The sequence below is a fragment of the Nanorana parkeri genome, unplaced genomic scaffold (assembly GCF_000935625.1).
Source record: "Nanorana parkeri isolate BGI_ZX_2015 unplaced genomic scaffold, ASM93562v1 scaffold2600, whole genome shotgun sequence".
Taxonomy (NCBI): Eukaryota; Metazoa; Chordata; class Amphibia; order Anura; family Dicroglossidae; genus Nanorana; species Nanorana parkeri.
The window spans coordinates 94,104-109,204 of NW_017308868.1; the positions used below are offsets into that span (position 1 = coordinate 94,104).

The following is a 15,101-nucleotide window of genomic DNA, read 5'->3' on the forward strand; positions in this document are numbered from 1 at the left end:
AAGTACTGCTTAAAGGTTGTACAATCCTTGTGATGCAATCCACTAGCTGGACGCAGGATGCTGCATGTTTAGCAGCTGTATCACGGCTTGAAGCGGACCTTTCATCCCAAATTGAGCAGCTTACTCTGTCTTTGGGGAGCAGTACTGGTGATGAGTTATAATCCAGAAGTTCATGCATTTGCACTCTGAGGAGCAGTGATGGCAAAGGGCTGGAGAGATTTACAATCCATTAACCCCTGCATATGCACTCTGAGGAACAGTGCTGTCAATAGGGCTGAAAAACTTACAATTCATTATGCCCATGCATTGCGCGCTCTTTTTTATTTTATCTCCATACATACCTGACCCTCACCTTTATAGAATGTAGCTGGTCTCTTGGGGAATGAGGTTAGGTAATTGACACATGATCCAACCTTAAAAAATACAGATGAAACTGAAGATAATGATGTGATTAACAGCAACTGTCAGAACCTGCTAAAGGTGCCCATACACTGCTCGATTCTCGTACGAGAATCGGGCGAAATCCCGCGATCGTACGAGAATCGAGCAGTGTGAACTAAGACGTGCGACCATTTCTACTGTACGGTCGCACGTCTTTTGTCGAGCCCACATGTTCGAAAACCTGCCGAGAATCGTACGATTGTCGGCGGGTTTCTAGCCTGCTCGTCCGATAGCTGCGGAACGGGCCGGCGTGCGCACGCGCACACTGCCCGTTCTGCATTGCCGTCATCGGGGCGGGCTTTCGATAATCGCAAGTACGATCTGCCCGTCCAAGGTGGGCAGATCGTACGGGCTTTCAAGAAGCATACTACCATCGCAAGACAAAAGTCTTGCGATGGTCGTAAGGTGTATGGGCACCTTAACAGCCATGCTGAAAACCTGGAAGCCACATACTCATGTACTCAGAGTTATAGCACCACAAGCTCCTTTCACTAACACAATGCTGTATACATAGGACCATGAAAAGATTACTGAATTACAGGCAGGATAGGCCTGCAAGAAGCAACAATACCATAAGTTACATTTAAACATTAACAATGCTTGGGGAACCACAGGCGACAGCAAAATACTCACATGAAAGGCACCCAAAGAGTTAAGGCTCAAGATTGCAGCTGACAGAGTTAGCAAAAAAACACATTTCTGTAAGATCTGGTTAAGCTTTAGCAGCAGAGCACATGGCAGCAGCCTGCACTCAGCAAGCACCTGCAGGGTAAAGCACCACAAGCAAGCTAATGGATGTTTTAGGCAAATACCTGCAAGATTCAGCTAAGGCATAGCAGCTCCACAGAATCACATACTTCCCTGTAATGCACCTGTAAGGTTTAAGCATACATGGAAAACTGAATGGCTCTACAGACATAATAGATATTCAGAAAGATTCAGCCAGAGCAATGCAACACTGCAAGGCCACAGGAAACAGTAGCACATGTATTTCTAAAACCAACTCATTGAAAGAAAATGGAGTTGATCCTACTTGTCAGCTTGTCCATGCATGTGATCATCCCATTACAACCATAGTTTGTGATGATGCAGCTGAGTCACGGTTCTTCTCTGGAGTCACAAGGCCAGGAGGCTAAGCTAGTGTTCAACCCGCCGCCATGATGGACTAAGCATCCGAACATGAAGAGACCCCAAGAGACCATTTCCTGCACCCCAACTCCAAGGCTATGGGGGAGGCTTCCCTTATAAGACTGCATTTAGCCACCTGAACAAAGGGAACTTCGCAACAGGAGAAGCTGAACCTGTGCGGCAGGCCAGAAGAAACCAGTAGGGCGGGGGCAAAAACTCCAAACTATTCTTAGTATAACCGGCTTGAGCAGTGAGGACAGAAAAAAGAATGGTGGCCTTGGGAGGCGGGCTTTAATTTATAGTATAACTGGTCCTGTGATTGGGCTGGGGGCGGAGCCATACCCATTGTATGCTGCCATGTACGGTATCAGGAAATATCCCTTCAGGGCTCCAGGGCCTACAAGCCCGGGAGGGAATCCTCTCACTCTCGGGCATGGAGAGGGGGATCCGCTGCTTCCAGAGGTGGCAGAGGCAGGAACACTGGATCTACCAAATCAGAGAATACTGTATGAACGTGTTGATCCTGGAGACATGAGAGTGGGTGCAAGATTGCAACTATTTTTGGATATCTTGGCGAGCTCAGTATCAGATGACTGGGTACTGAAGATCGTCGAAGAAGGTTACAGGCTTGAATTCAGATATCTTCCCCCAAGAGGCAGGTTTATAAAGACCAAGTTACTAGGTGAACCAACAAAACAGCAGATTATGTTGGAATATGTAGAAACATGTAGAAACCCTGTTGGCCCAAGGGGCCATTGTGTCGGTTCCCGAGAATCAGCAGTTCCAGGGATTCTATTCCCATCCGTTCTTGACTCCCAAGTCAAAGGGCGGTTGGTGGCCGGTCCTGGATCTTCATGAACTCAACCGGTTTATAAAACTAAGGAAATTCAAGATGGAGTCCCTTCGGACTATTGTGAGTGGTACGTCCGAACATGTGGATGGTATCCCTAGATCTGAAGGACGCATTCCCGTGGCTACAGATCACTAAAAATTCCTCATGTTCTGTGTCGATCGCAGGCATTATCAGTTCAGAGCAATGCCGTTCGGCCTCATCACCGCTCCCAGGACTTTCTCCAAAGTTCTTGTTACCATCATAGCAGTGATTCTGAAACAAGGCATCAGCATATTCTATTACTTAGACGATGTCTTGATCCTGACGACTACAAGAGCAGAAGACTACAAGAGCAGAACCATCACCACTGGCGCCAGCGGAATGGGCTGGGGGGCTCATCTGGATGGCCTGTATGCACAAGGGATATAGCCACAGGAATGGAGGAACAAGTCTTCCAATCTGCTGGAGCTAAAAGCGGTATTTCAAGCACTTCGGTTTTTTCAGGACCGGATTCGGTCCAGGTGGATCAAGGTTTTGGTGGCAATCATCGGGGGCACAAAGAGCCCCAGCATGATGCGGATTCTGGCAATTCTGATGACTTGGGCAGCGCAGAATTTGGAAGGCATAAAATCGGTGTACCTACCGAGACCGCAGAATCTAGTGGCGGACTAGTGGCGCCACTAGATTCTGCGCTCCCAGTAGGCACACCGATTTTATAGGCATCACAGGCTTTTCTTAAGTTTTTGAATTGTCACAGCATTTGCTGGGAGCGGTCTGTGTTTCCATTAAAATATGAGGTGGCAGGTATTATTTTGTGTAAAGGGTTAGCTGCAGAGTTTATCAATGTGCAGAGTGAGCCTGTAAGAGATATTGCGAGGTCTTGGTGGCGGCATAGTAGTATTGGAACGGTATCATTGTCACGTATCTGTGACAGTACCATGGTATCAGAACTTGTCGTTCCATCACAATAGGCCTTCCATTTGTTTTATTCATTTAATAATATATTTGTGAAGTGGTAGATCATTAAGCATGTATAGCATCCAATAGGATGACAATATTTAAATTCCAAGATATTGTAGGGACTTTTTCTTCCACATATAGTGATATTCGGTTTGTAGCATGGATAGCGTTGTGCCAGGCATATAATTAGGGAGGGCTTTCATTTTCGATTTGTGGATTTTATATCCTGAGAGAGGGCTACAGGTCACAAGTTTTTTGTGGATGTTGGGTAGGGAGGTCTACAGTTGAATTAAAGTGAGTTCAACATAATTTGCAAATAGGGAAATAACAATTTGTTGTGTATTTGTACTCCTGGTTATTGCGAATATGGGCCACTAGCGGTTCAGTGGATACTTATTGGTAAGTGTGGACATCCCTGTCTTGTACCATTCGAAATTGAATATGTATGTGATGTGGAATGAGGAAGTTTAATGGAGGCCAAGGTTTTATAGTTAAGTAATTGTATGGCCGTGAGAAAGGGTCTGTGAATACCTATAGTTTGCAACTCAACATTATAAAAAGCCAGCTGAAGCAATCAAATGCCTTTCCAACATCCAGACTCAGAACCTAGGTCTTTGTGCCTCGTTTGTTGAGGGATATCGATTAGGCCTTTTGCACACTGTGTGCTGTCCCTGACTTGTCTGAAGAGAATGAACACCACCCACTCCAGCCGCGTCGCACCTCCCTCCTCACACCGGCTGTCATGTTAAAATGGCAGAGTTTTCAATTGCTCGACATCCTAGTGTTGTTGTGGACACTGAGCAATCAACCCCCTCGACAGTACACCTCTCTCCATTCTGTCTGACCGCAGCAGCCTCAGCATGCATAGAAGTAATGCTGGGTTAATCTCCTGTGGACATCTGTGAGAGTTCCTCTGAACTGCTAGGAACCAACACTTGCAGTCTGGGACTACGATGACTACTGCTCCCATCTACCAAACCACAACCGCAGTGCAATAGCTGTGGATAGTTCAAACTACTAATCCCATCTGCCATATCTGCTTGCACTAAATTGTGGAATGTTCAGTTCTGATGCCAATTACTATATACAGTTGTAAAAGCAATAGACTAACGAATTGTGGATTGGTTAAACTACTAATCCCATCGGCTATTCGCAATTGGTATGCAATAGCTGCTTGCACTATACTGTGGATTGTTCAACCTCTGGTGCCAATTGTTATATACAGTTGTATAGGTATAGGCTAATTGTGGATTTGTTCTGAACTACCGATCCCCTCTGCCATTTATTTCACGGACTTTAGAGCTACTGATTCCATATGCTTTAAGTGTGTTACATATTGGAATTGAATCAATTATAGAGTCTACAGTTAACTCTATTAACAGCATGACCATTGCATAGTAACTACTGAGGGGTTTCAATAAAGGTTGAATTTACCTGTACTTGGGATTAGTCATTCCTACAAAAAATATAATTTAGATAAACAATTGTTTCCAATTAAGCACTAACTTACTGCATGAGGTAATGCAACAGTAAGGAAAGGACTTCATTTTGCGTTACATTTCTGCGCGGTGTATGATGTCATACAGTTCCTACGATCGCTCCTACTCACCATAGAGCACATGTTGCACAACTGCACCTGAACCACCGTACTCTCAATATCTTGGATGATAAGTATTACTCACATTCAGGTTGAGATATACTGGCCAGACCAAGCTCCGCAGTTAAGATCCAGAACAGACAAGCTAGTCTTGTTTGAGCGTTACACCCGCCCCCCTTCCCCCCCAAATCAATCTTAGTGAGTGGCCATCTCTGTCCATAGTCTCTGATCATCTCTTTTCAAATGTCTGCAGTCTCAAATAGCTGTGTGTAACATTAAGGGGGTTATTCACTAAGCTGCCAAATGAATAATGGAGCCGAAGTGAAGGGAGCCGAAGCCTGTTCGGCCATACACAACAGCCCTGTAAGCCATACATCAGCTGCATGTGGCTCACTTCACTTCCCTGCGGTTCTGTTGGCCTCAGCCGATGCAACATCTGGAACGGCTGAGGCGAACGTTCGGCAGTTCAGTCTCTGCTGTTCGCCCCTACTCTCTTAGTGGTTGAACAGCAGAGAGTGAATAGCCAACTGCTTAGCTCAGCATTCGGCTCAATCATTCTGTCCCCTACTTTAGAGGTAGCAAACAGAACAAAAATATAAAGAAGAGGGGCGTGGCGAGCTGCCGAGTAAGATGGCCGCGATCTGAGGGAGCTCCGCAACACCCGGTCCCCTACGAGCAATCATCGGCAACCAAACTCAAAGAAGAAAAAACAAACAGCATGGAGTCCCCTGACAATTCATACCAGACCCTTTAGGTCTGGTAAGAATGTTAGGGGGGACCTGCCGATGCCTATTTTAAGTGCGTTGACTGACTGCTGCTATCCTAACGGCCATAGAGGCAAGTAGGGTAGCACTCACTACAAAAAAAGATCACCTTGCGATCAAATGTACCCTAATTCGCAGTGATTTAGACAAATTTAGAGGGCGCCTGTCTGAGGCTGAGAATAGAGTGTCGGGCCTAGAAGAGTTGAGTTGGTTGAACACTCCACCTCCATTACTGAGCTACAACACATGGTACACACATTATCTGCGAGAGCGGAGGATGCTGAGAATAGGATGCACAGAAATAATATTCGCATTATTGGCCTGCCAGAGGGTGCGGAGGGAGCACAACCAGTACAGTTTGCGGAATCCCTTTTCAAGAAGGTATTGGGTGTGGCGGAGTCCCCTGTCACTTTTGTGGTTGAAAGAGCGCATAGGGTGCCTGCGGGCCACCCTCCTCCGGGGGCCACACCGAGACCCTTTCTGACAAGATTACTAAATTACAGGGACAGAGATGCTGTGCTGGCTGCGGCCCGGAATTGTCCTGCTTTGCACCATGAGAACACAGTAATCTGTTTGTTCCCGGATTTTTCGACGGATGTGCAGACACGCAGACATTCTTTCCAGGATGTCAGATGCCGCCTCAGGATTAAAGGTTTACAATACAGTATGCTTTTCCCCAGTAAGCTGAGAGTTTAACATGAAGGAACGGTTCATTTTTTGAAACTCCAACTGCGGCAGCGAACTGGCTGGATAGGCTGCGCTGAAGAAGTGCAGTTGGCATCCTTCCAAAAATGCAAGCTATATAACGGAAGCCTTCAGGAGTACATGACTGTAACAGTGACTGAGGCCTTTTGCTATTAGCCTTACTTTCCATGATCAGAGGAGGAGGGTTGCACAGTCACCCTACTCCTCATTATATTATATATCGCATCTCTGTTTTACAGTTCATTTTTCATTTCATTGCTCAGGTTATAGTTTATTGGATCACTTCTAATGCATAATGTCTGCACTATGCTATAATAGGTCCCCTTATGCACTATTGGTGAGGTGTGGGAAAAACCGGAGACTCCTCACGTAGGGGTGTTTTTCCTAGTTACAGATTGTGTCTGTTGATCGGACAGACATAGGAAGGGGGTGTTAGGTTGCAGGGGTGACGGCCCCTTTTGGGTGCTGTCTTTGAACTTAGTTTGGGATCAAGCTTCTGGGAGTTATGTTGGGGACTTTGGTTTGCCGAAGAAAGCAGGGAAGGGTCTCTGGGCTCTAGGTTTTCTGGGCCTTCGTGAGATAACCTTGCTGTGGGTGGATACGGGATGGCAGGAACTCCAGTAAAAATAGTCTCCTGGAATGTGAGGGGTCTGAATCACAAGTTCAAACGTTCATTGGTCTTTCAATATTTAAAACCGTACAGGCCTCATATTTTTTTGTTACAGGAGACACATTTGGAGGGACAGAGGGTGCTTGCATTGCGGCGACCCTGGATCCAGAGGGCTTTTCATGCTACTTACTCGGTATACGCCCGTGGAGTATCCATACTTATAAGTAAATCCTTGCCATGCACGATCGTGCAGGTTTTTCTGGATCCAGTGGGCCGCTATGTTATTGTAGTTCTGGAAATACATACACGCAGGATTGCTATTGTTAGCGTTTATTTGCCCCCTCCTTTTCATTTCCAACTTCTGTATGATATTCTAGCCAAGGTGGCACCCTTTCTACCTATTCCTATAATACTGGCGGAAGATTTTAATACTATCCTAGACCAGGCGCTGGATTCCTCAAATCCTAATATGGCGCTGGGGATGGAGCTGGTGGGGTGGGCTGTTTCCCTGCTAGAGGTTTGGAGATGGAAAAACCCTGGTGTTCGTGGGTATTCATGTGTGTCTTATATACGCATAATTCCTCCTCCAGAATTGATATGGCCTTTGCTAATGACCTGTTCCTGGGGTTGGTGTCGGAGGCCGTCTACCTGCCTGGTGGGGTGTCTCAGCGCCGGGGATGGAGGTTGTCACCAGGTTGGCTTGGGGTGTGGCAAGTAGAGTGTCGCCCCTGGTTGGAGAATATTGGGCCCATAATGAAGGATCTGCAGATGCCAATATTGTCTGGGATGCATTTAAGGCATATATTCGGGGAGAATACGTCTCCCACATTAATGTGTCTAGATGTGACTTTGCTAAAGAACGGGTGGAGCTGCAGAGGATGGAGGAAAACTGTGCAAGTATATATGCGGCCTCTCTTAGTGACGATTCCTTGGTGGCTCTTAGGGCGGCGTGAAGAGCTTTACAGGTACACCTTAAGACTCTGACTGTCTGTTCTCTTCGCGAGGCAGCAGAGGAGAGATTTGAGCAAGGGGACAAGAATGGCAAATGTTTGGCCCTGTTGGCGGCGGATCATCATCCTTTAGCGAATATTCCGTGTATAATGACATCAATGGGGGAGCGGGTGACAGATCCGGTGGCAATTTTGGAGGAATTTACACAGTACTATAGTGCGCTCTACGCTCCTGTTGCGCCTTATGATGAGGGGGCCCTTCACTCCCTATTGGTGTAACGCCACCGGCCCGCTCTCTCCTGTATCAGCAGCGGTTTCCCTGCGTTCCACTCAGGGGCGGATCCAGAGTCTATTCTCGGGAGGGGCACTGCCAGAAAATTAACTAGATCCCTGGATCCAGACAAGCCCAGCCTCCTGTCTCCCACGCTGTCAGAAACTGCATACAGCGTGTGCTGGTTACTACTTAAACCGGCCGCCTGTGTGCAGCTTCTGAGAAGAAACGCTATTAGCATAGCGAGGAAGCCGGCTGCGCATTTTGCATCACTCACACTACGCTAATAGCGTATCTTCTCAGAAGCTGCACACAGCGCTGCGGTTTAAGTAGTAGCCAGCACGCTCTGTAGGCAGCTTCTGACAGCGTGGGAGACGGGAAGCTGGGCTTGTCGGTGGATCTAGGTATCAGGTGAGTATTAAAAAACAAAAATGTTTTATTTTATGTTCCTGGGGACATGTAGGGCTCATTCACACTGGAATCGGCCGGCACGTACAGCTCCGTGCTGTGTGCACAGCCGTATCGGGCAGCTCCCGGGAATCAAGTATGTTAGGGGGCTGCACGCTGGGGCCTCCCGAGTACCCCTTGAGGAGTGGTCGGCCGCACGATTATAGAGTCGCATCTGTAGCGATGCATGTGGCAGAGAGGCGGCGGAGGGAGGGAACCATTGCACCTGCGGCCAGGGGCTTCATTTAGTAGGGGGCAGGGGGGGTGACGCCCGCGGGCTCTCAGCTGGTGGTATTCAGCATTGCTGTATAATCATTATACAGCAATGCTGAATACCACCCAGCTACAGTCCCCCAATCCCCTCAAGCCAGCCATCACCCACAGACTCCCCAACCTTACCTACAACTGTGGAACGCGGAAGCCGCACGAGTTCCTACTCGTGACGCGGCGGCTGCGTTCCACGCTGGAACGCGGAAGTCGCTCTGGACGAATAGCGGCTCCTCCCCACTCCCAGGCACTATTTAAGAGCACCAACGAGGCAACATGGCGTTTCCGATATTGAGGTCAGAATGCCTGTTGCCTCCTGAACCTGCTACCTCGTTTGTCTGTCAAGACAATCCCTGGACCTGCTGCTACCTTGCTGTACCCTATGGATGCCCTCAGCTCTTCAACTTATCGCTACAATCTCCGATTCACAAACTGCAAGTACTGCTCCTATTGGAGCACTTTCCTCAGCAATACATGGACTGTCTGGTTTGTATTGTAAACGCATCCGGGGCTTACCGTTACAATCACCATTTACTGTTTTTGTTGTGCCTTGTGTTAGTATACTGGTTATGAGTTAAATAGCCTTTGATTACTGAACCCTATGCGTTGGCTGTGATGTCTGGATCTCAAACTCGTTGTTAAGATTGCGAGTGATGCCTGAGATTCATACCTGTGTAGCCTTTTTGCCAAATACCCCTCCGCAGTTGTGATCCCAAACCTTGAAAGTTCTCAGTAGCGTGATAGAATATCGGAACCTTATGGATCCAGCGGAGCTCGCCAGACACCTGGTCATCCTGTCCCAAAGAGTGGAGACACTGACCACTTCGATGCAGGACCTACAGATGGCCTTCCGGCGGAATGGTACAGATATTATTTACAGGGCCTGTACAGTTTTTTCCTAACACGGGGAAGATTACCGAATTCCTTATATGAGGCGATTGTTGTCCTTATACCTAAACCAGGAAAGGATCCACTGCTTTGCTCCTCCTACCGCCCGATAGCTCTTCTGAACATGGATTTAAAAATTCTGACCAAGATTCTTGCGCAGCGCCTAATGGGGGTTATCAGCACCCTGGTAAATATTGACCAGACGGGATTTATTCCAGGGAAATCTACTGATACAAACCTACGCAGGGTCTTCACAAATCTCCAGCTCTCCCAAGCAAATGTTGGGTCTTGGGCATTGATCTCCTTAGACATCGAGAAGGCCTTTGATTCAGTGGATTTGGGTTACATGGGGGCTGTCTTGCGGTATATGGGATTTGGTCCTAACTTTTATAGATGGATCACTGTTTTGTATAATGAAGCTAGACCCTCTCTGAAGATAGGCCCTGCTTTATCCGATAGTTTCCCGGGGGAGGGGTACCTGACAGGGGTGCCCCTTATCACCGGGTCTGTTTGCATTAATGATGGAGCCCCTGGCTGCGGCTTTACGCACATCCACGGCTCTGGATGCGTTTAGGATGGGGTCTATTGAAGAGAGGTGTTAGGATCCAGAGCGCTGGAGCTAATCCCTGCAGTTCCTGTGCTCACCTGCAGGTGTCCCCAGGAAGCCAGGAGCTGTTAGGTATCAGACCACCACTGGGTGGTGCTGGAACCTGCAGCTCCAGTGCTCACCTGCAGGTGTCTCCCAGCTGCCAGTACTTAGTCATCACCTAGTGCTTCCTGGGAGAATATTTAAACCCTCCCTGCAGTCAGGATGATGGCTCAGTGTCCTATACCTGTTTTGCAGTCCTGAACCCTGTTCCCTGTTTGCAGTCCTGAACCTTGCTAGCTGTTTTGCAGTCCTGAACCCTGTTCCCTGTTTGCAGTCTTGTTATCTGTTTTGCAGTCCTGAACCCTGTTCCCTGTTTGCAGTCCTGTTACCTGATTGCAGTCTTGGGCCCTGTTACCAGTTTGTAGGCCTGATTCCGGCTTGTTGCACTCCTGTTGGTAATACAAATAAACTGTATATAAACACATACTGCCTTATACACCTGGGCCGGTACCCCTGACAAGAGGCTTGCCTTATACGTGGATGATTTCATTTTATTTCTGGCGGACGCAGGCCCTTCTCTTAGGGAGGCGCTGCAAATCTTAGTCAAATTCTCAATATTTTCTGGCCTGAGAGTTAACTGGACCAAATCCCATATCCTGCCGCTGGATGAGGGCACTCTGGGCTCGGCTGAGACCCATTTCAGACCCCTGAAATGGGTCTCACAGATTACATATTTGGGAGTTAAGATCACGGCTAGAGTTGGCGATTGCTACTCCCTGAACCTAACCCCAGTACTTGCCCTTGCCAAAAGGAGGTTAATAGCATGGAAACATTTGCCAATTTCAATGATAGGTAAGGTTAATCTGCTAAAAATGAAGATTCTTCCGGTATTGTTGTACTAACTCTCCAGTTTGGGTGCCTGCGAGTTTCTTCCGAGGGGTGACAGGCCTGTTCCAGGACTTTGTGTGGGGCTCGCAGGTACCAAGACTCCGAATGTCTATTCTGCAGGCACCTTGGAAAGGAGGAGGTCTGGCACTGCCTGATATGAGAAAATATTATTTGGCAGGACAAATGGTGATTGTACACAGGTGGCTGATGAGGGAGGACAGTGACTCTGCAGTGGTGTTGGAGGCGGCGAGTTTGGGCTCCTATGAGGCCTTGTCATCCCTGGTGTATAGGGGATGTGGGGCCCCGTATGACCTAGCGGGCTACATTGAAGGCATGGGGGCAGGTGTCGGATACGCTTGGTGGAGGGGAGATGGCTGTCACCATACACTCCTTGCTTACTTGCTTACTTCAACACCATACCAGATTGTCATGTCTCCTGGGTTAGGAAGGGCATCAAAACGTTCCTGGGTTAGGAAGGGCATCAAAACGTTGGAGGACATATTGACTAATGGGAACATTATGTGTTTTGAGGACCTGTGCATCAAATTTGAGTTGCCGGGTTCCTTCCTCTATAGATATCATAAGTTGTTGTACAGGGTGTATTATACGCCTGCGAGGTTGGCCCAGATATATAGCACGTGCTCGGCAACTTGCTGGAGATTTACCTTCTCTCCGGCGCGATTTAGTCATGTGTTTTGGGACTATCCTGCTATAAAGAACTATTGGGTGGAAATCACAGAATTCATAAAGCGGTTCCTCATGCTAGAAATCCAGCCGGAAATGGGGCTCTGCCTGCTGGGTCTCAAAGAGCGTAATACGTTTACACATGCCACCAGCACACTGTTGGGGATTCTACTGCTTTATGCCAGGAAACTGTTTTGAATTGGAACAAGCCTGCCCCGCCTACCTTGGCAAATTGGAGAGGTCTGGTAGAGTCTGCTATTCCAATGTATAAAGCAGCATATATCCATAGAGCCTGCCCACAAAAATGTTATAAAGTTTGGGGAAGTGGGCTGGATGCCTTCTCTACTGTGACAAGCTAGAGGCCAGTACGGAATGTGAACATCATTGTTTGTATGGTTGAGGTGGGGGGGAGTTGAATATTGAGAGGATGTGCACTAACTGATTACTTGTAGACCCTGGTGAACTTGAGTGTACCTGATGGCGGAGCTTCCACCTACACTGGGTCCCTGAAGGAGTATTCATAACTCCCACATATTGATGCTCTGAACAGGAGTGATTTACCTTAAATTATTTTGAATTTTATGCAGAATTCACAGCTCTGGTTGTAGGGAGGGATGGGGGGGCAGGAGGTTATATTGCTTGGAACTGTATTGAAAGTTGTGCCCCTGAGTGTTGGAACTCAGGTGATATCTGTTGTACTGTATTACTTTATATGAAAATCTAATAAAAACAAATTTAAAAAAAACAAACAAAAGAACACCTGGCTACTGAAAATATACGGTGAAAATGGATTAAACAAATGTACTAAATTTTTAATTACACAAACTAGGAAAGACTTGGAGTTATTTTAATTTATTAAATGCTACTGTACAGCTCCTGTTTCTAGGATACTTATGTTATATACATATTAACTGCAAATTAATGAGGGATTTGTTAGTAGTTAGTGTATATTTTTATTCTTACGCAGTCCTGTAGACTCCATCCGGGAAGCTGTATTTACGGTGTCTCCAAATAGGCAATATCTTGGCATTTTAATGCCAACTACTCCAGCAGCACATGGACCTGAGTGTAATGAAAATATACTATTGTAACTCACAGTTTAAACAAGGGTTGTGTATCAAATACAAATATGTAAATGTAAATTAGTGCTTAATTAACAATTAATTTTGCTTTTTTATTACTTTGTTTTGATTTATTAGTGCAATGTTTGCCTGTTTTCACTGCTTAACCAGTTGACATCCGCGGTGTTAAACCCCCTTCCAATCCAGGCCATTTTTATTTTAAAACATTTCAACAAAATGTACTTATAAAATACAATACAATGCAATATCAACATACATTATGTGTAGTGCCAAGAATCTTCCAAAAGGGATTATCCACTGGTTCTCACTTGCTGTTGAGGTAGGGTTCTTCTTTGTTGAAAAGAAGGATGCCCCTGCATTCATTACCGCAGACCTAATGCCATCACTTCTACCCATTGCCCCTTATTTTTGAGCTATTAGATCTTCTATGTGGAGCCCTACAGGGTGCATAGGACTTGATTTGCATCAATGAGGAAGACAAGTACAAGACTGCATTTAACACCAAGGATGGCCATTATGAACATCTAGTGATGTAATTTGGCCTCTGCAACACCCTTGCAGTTTTTCAAGATTTTGTCAACAAAATCTTCCATGATAAGTGTATTGTCATATACTTGGACAACATACTGATTTTCTCCCTGGACTTGCCCACTCCATCTTGTAATGTCTTTGTGACAGTGGACCAAAGCAGAAAAATGCCTCTTTGAGCTTCTACAGGTGTTTTTCCAAGGCTGCACGGTCTCCAAACATAGTCTGTCCAGTGATCTCAAAGCTACTCAGCCCTTTTTAGACTTCAACAGCAACTACTCTGTTGACTCAATTGCTGTTCTTAGCTGGAAAGATGCTGATCCCAAGATCTGGCCCACCAATGCAGTTAAAGCCTTTCATGCTATTAAGCATTCCAACTCGCCAAGCCTTTCTCCATCAAGATTGATGCCTCATTTATGGGGCTAGGTGCCCCCACACCATCTCTAGAATGTTCTTCCTGGCAGAGAAGTATTCAGTTGGAGATCGGAAACTGTTTGCTATCAAACCGTCTATGGGGGAGTGGTAATACCTCTTTGGAGGGTTGCCTAATCGTATCATCATATTCACAAATCATTAAAACCTTCAGTACCTTCAACTGTTCATCGCCTAAATTTGGTTTGGATCAATTCAGATGGGGTTCTTTAATGAAAAATTAGCTTAATTTTTGTAGTAATTTCAGTTCTGTACTTGGTCATCTTAGTCTGTACTAGTACTCTTAATCCATACTGAACATCTTAATCCATAGTGGACATCTTAGTCCGTACTGATCATTTTTAGTCCGTACTGATCATTTTAGTCCGTACTCGTCATCTTAGTCCGCACTGGTCATTTTAGTCAATACTGCTAATCTTAGTCCCTACTGGTCCTCTTAGTCTGTACTGGTCATCTTAGTCTGTATTGATCAACTTAATCCATACTGGTCACCTTAGTCCATACTGGTCATCTTAGTCCATACTGGTCATCTTTGTCCATACTGGTTATTAGAATTCGTATGCATCCGAAATTTACAATACATTTGAATTCTGAAATTCAAGTGCATCCGAAATTTGCAGAAATTTAAATTTGGAAATTCAGATGCATCCAAATGAAAATAAATTCTTCCGAATTTCAATTCAGAATTACATGTCTAATGTCGTCATCACCTTCAAATCCGTGACTGAAATCCCCAGAGCTGTTGTACTCTTGTGTTACTTTGATTGTCAAGATTTTAATGCTCCAGCTGAGCATTTTGAGGGGAATTTATCAAAACTGGAGCAGAAAAAAATCTGGAGCAGCTGTGTATGGCAACCAATCAGCTTCTTTCTTTCATTTTCAAAGCTTAACTGAAGAAACTGAAGAGAGAATGTATTTGGTTGATATGGGCAACTGCTCCAGATTCTGTCTGCTCCAGTTTTGATAAATTCTAGACATGTGTGATTCGTTTCGCTCTGAAATCGGGACATTTGGACACATCCGAATTTCCGAATCCCA

The 15,101-nt window shown here is 46.0% G+C and overlaps 1 protein-coding gene across 1 annotated transcript in view; it reads right to left on the reverse strand.

Moving 5' to 3' along the window:
- Positions 1-15,101, reverse strand: part of LOC108801991 (heat-stable enterotoxin receptor-like) — a 95,931-nt gene that overhangs the window by 52,267 nt on the left and 28,563 nt on the right. The window contains exon 2 of the mRNA XM_018573897.1: positions 12,985-13,083. Within this exon, the coding sequence (XP_018429399.1) occupies positions 12,985-13,083 (99 nt within the window). The remainder of the gene's footprint in view (positions 1-12,984; positions 13,084-15,101) is intronic.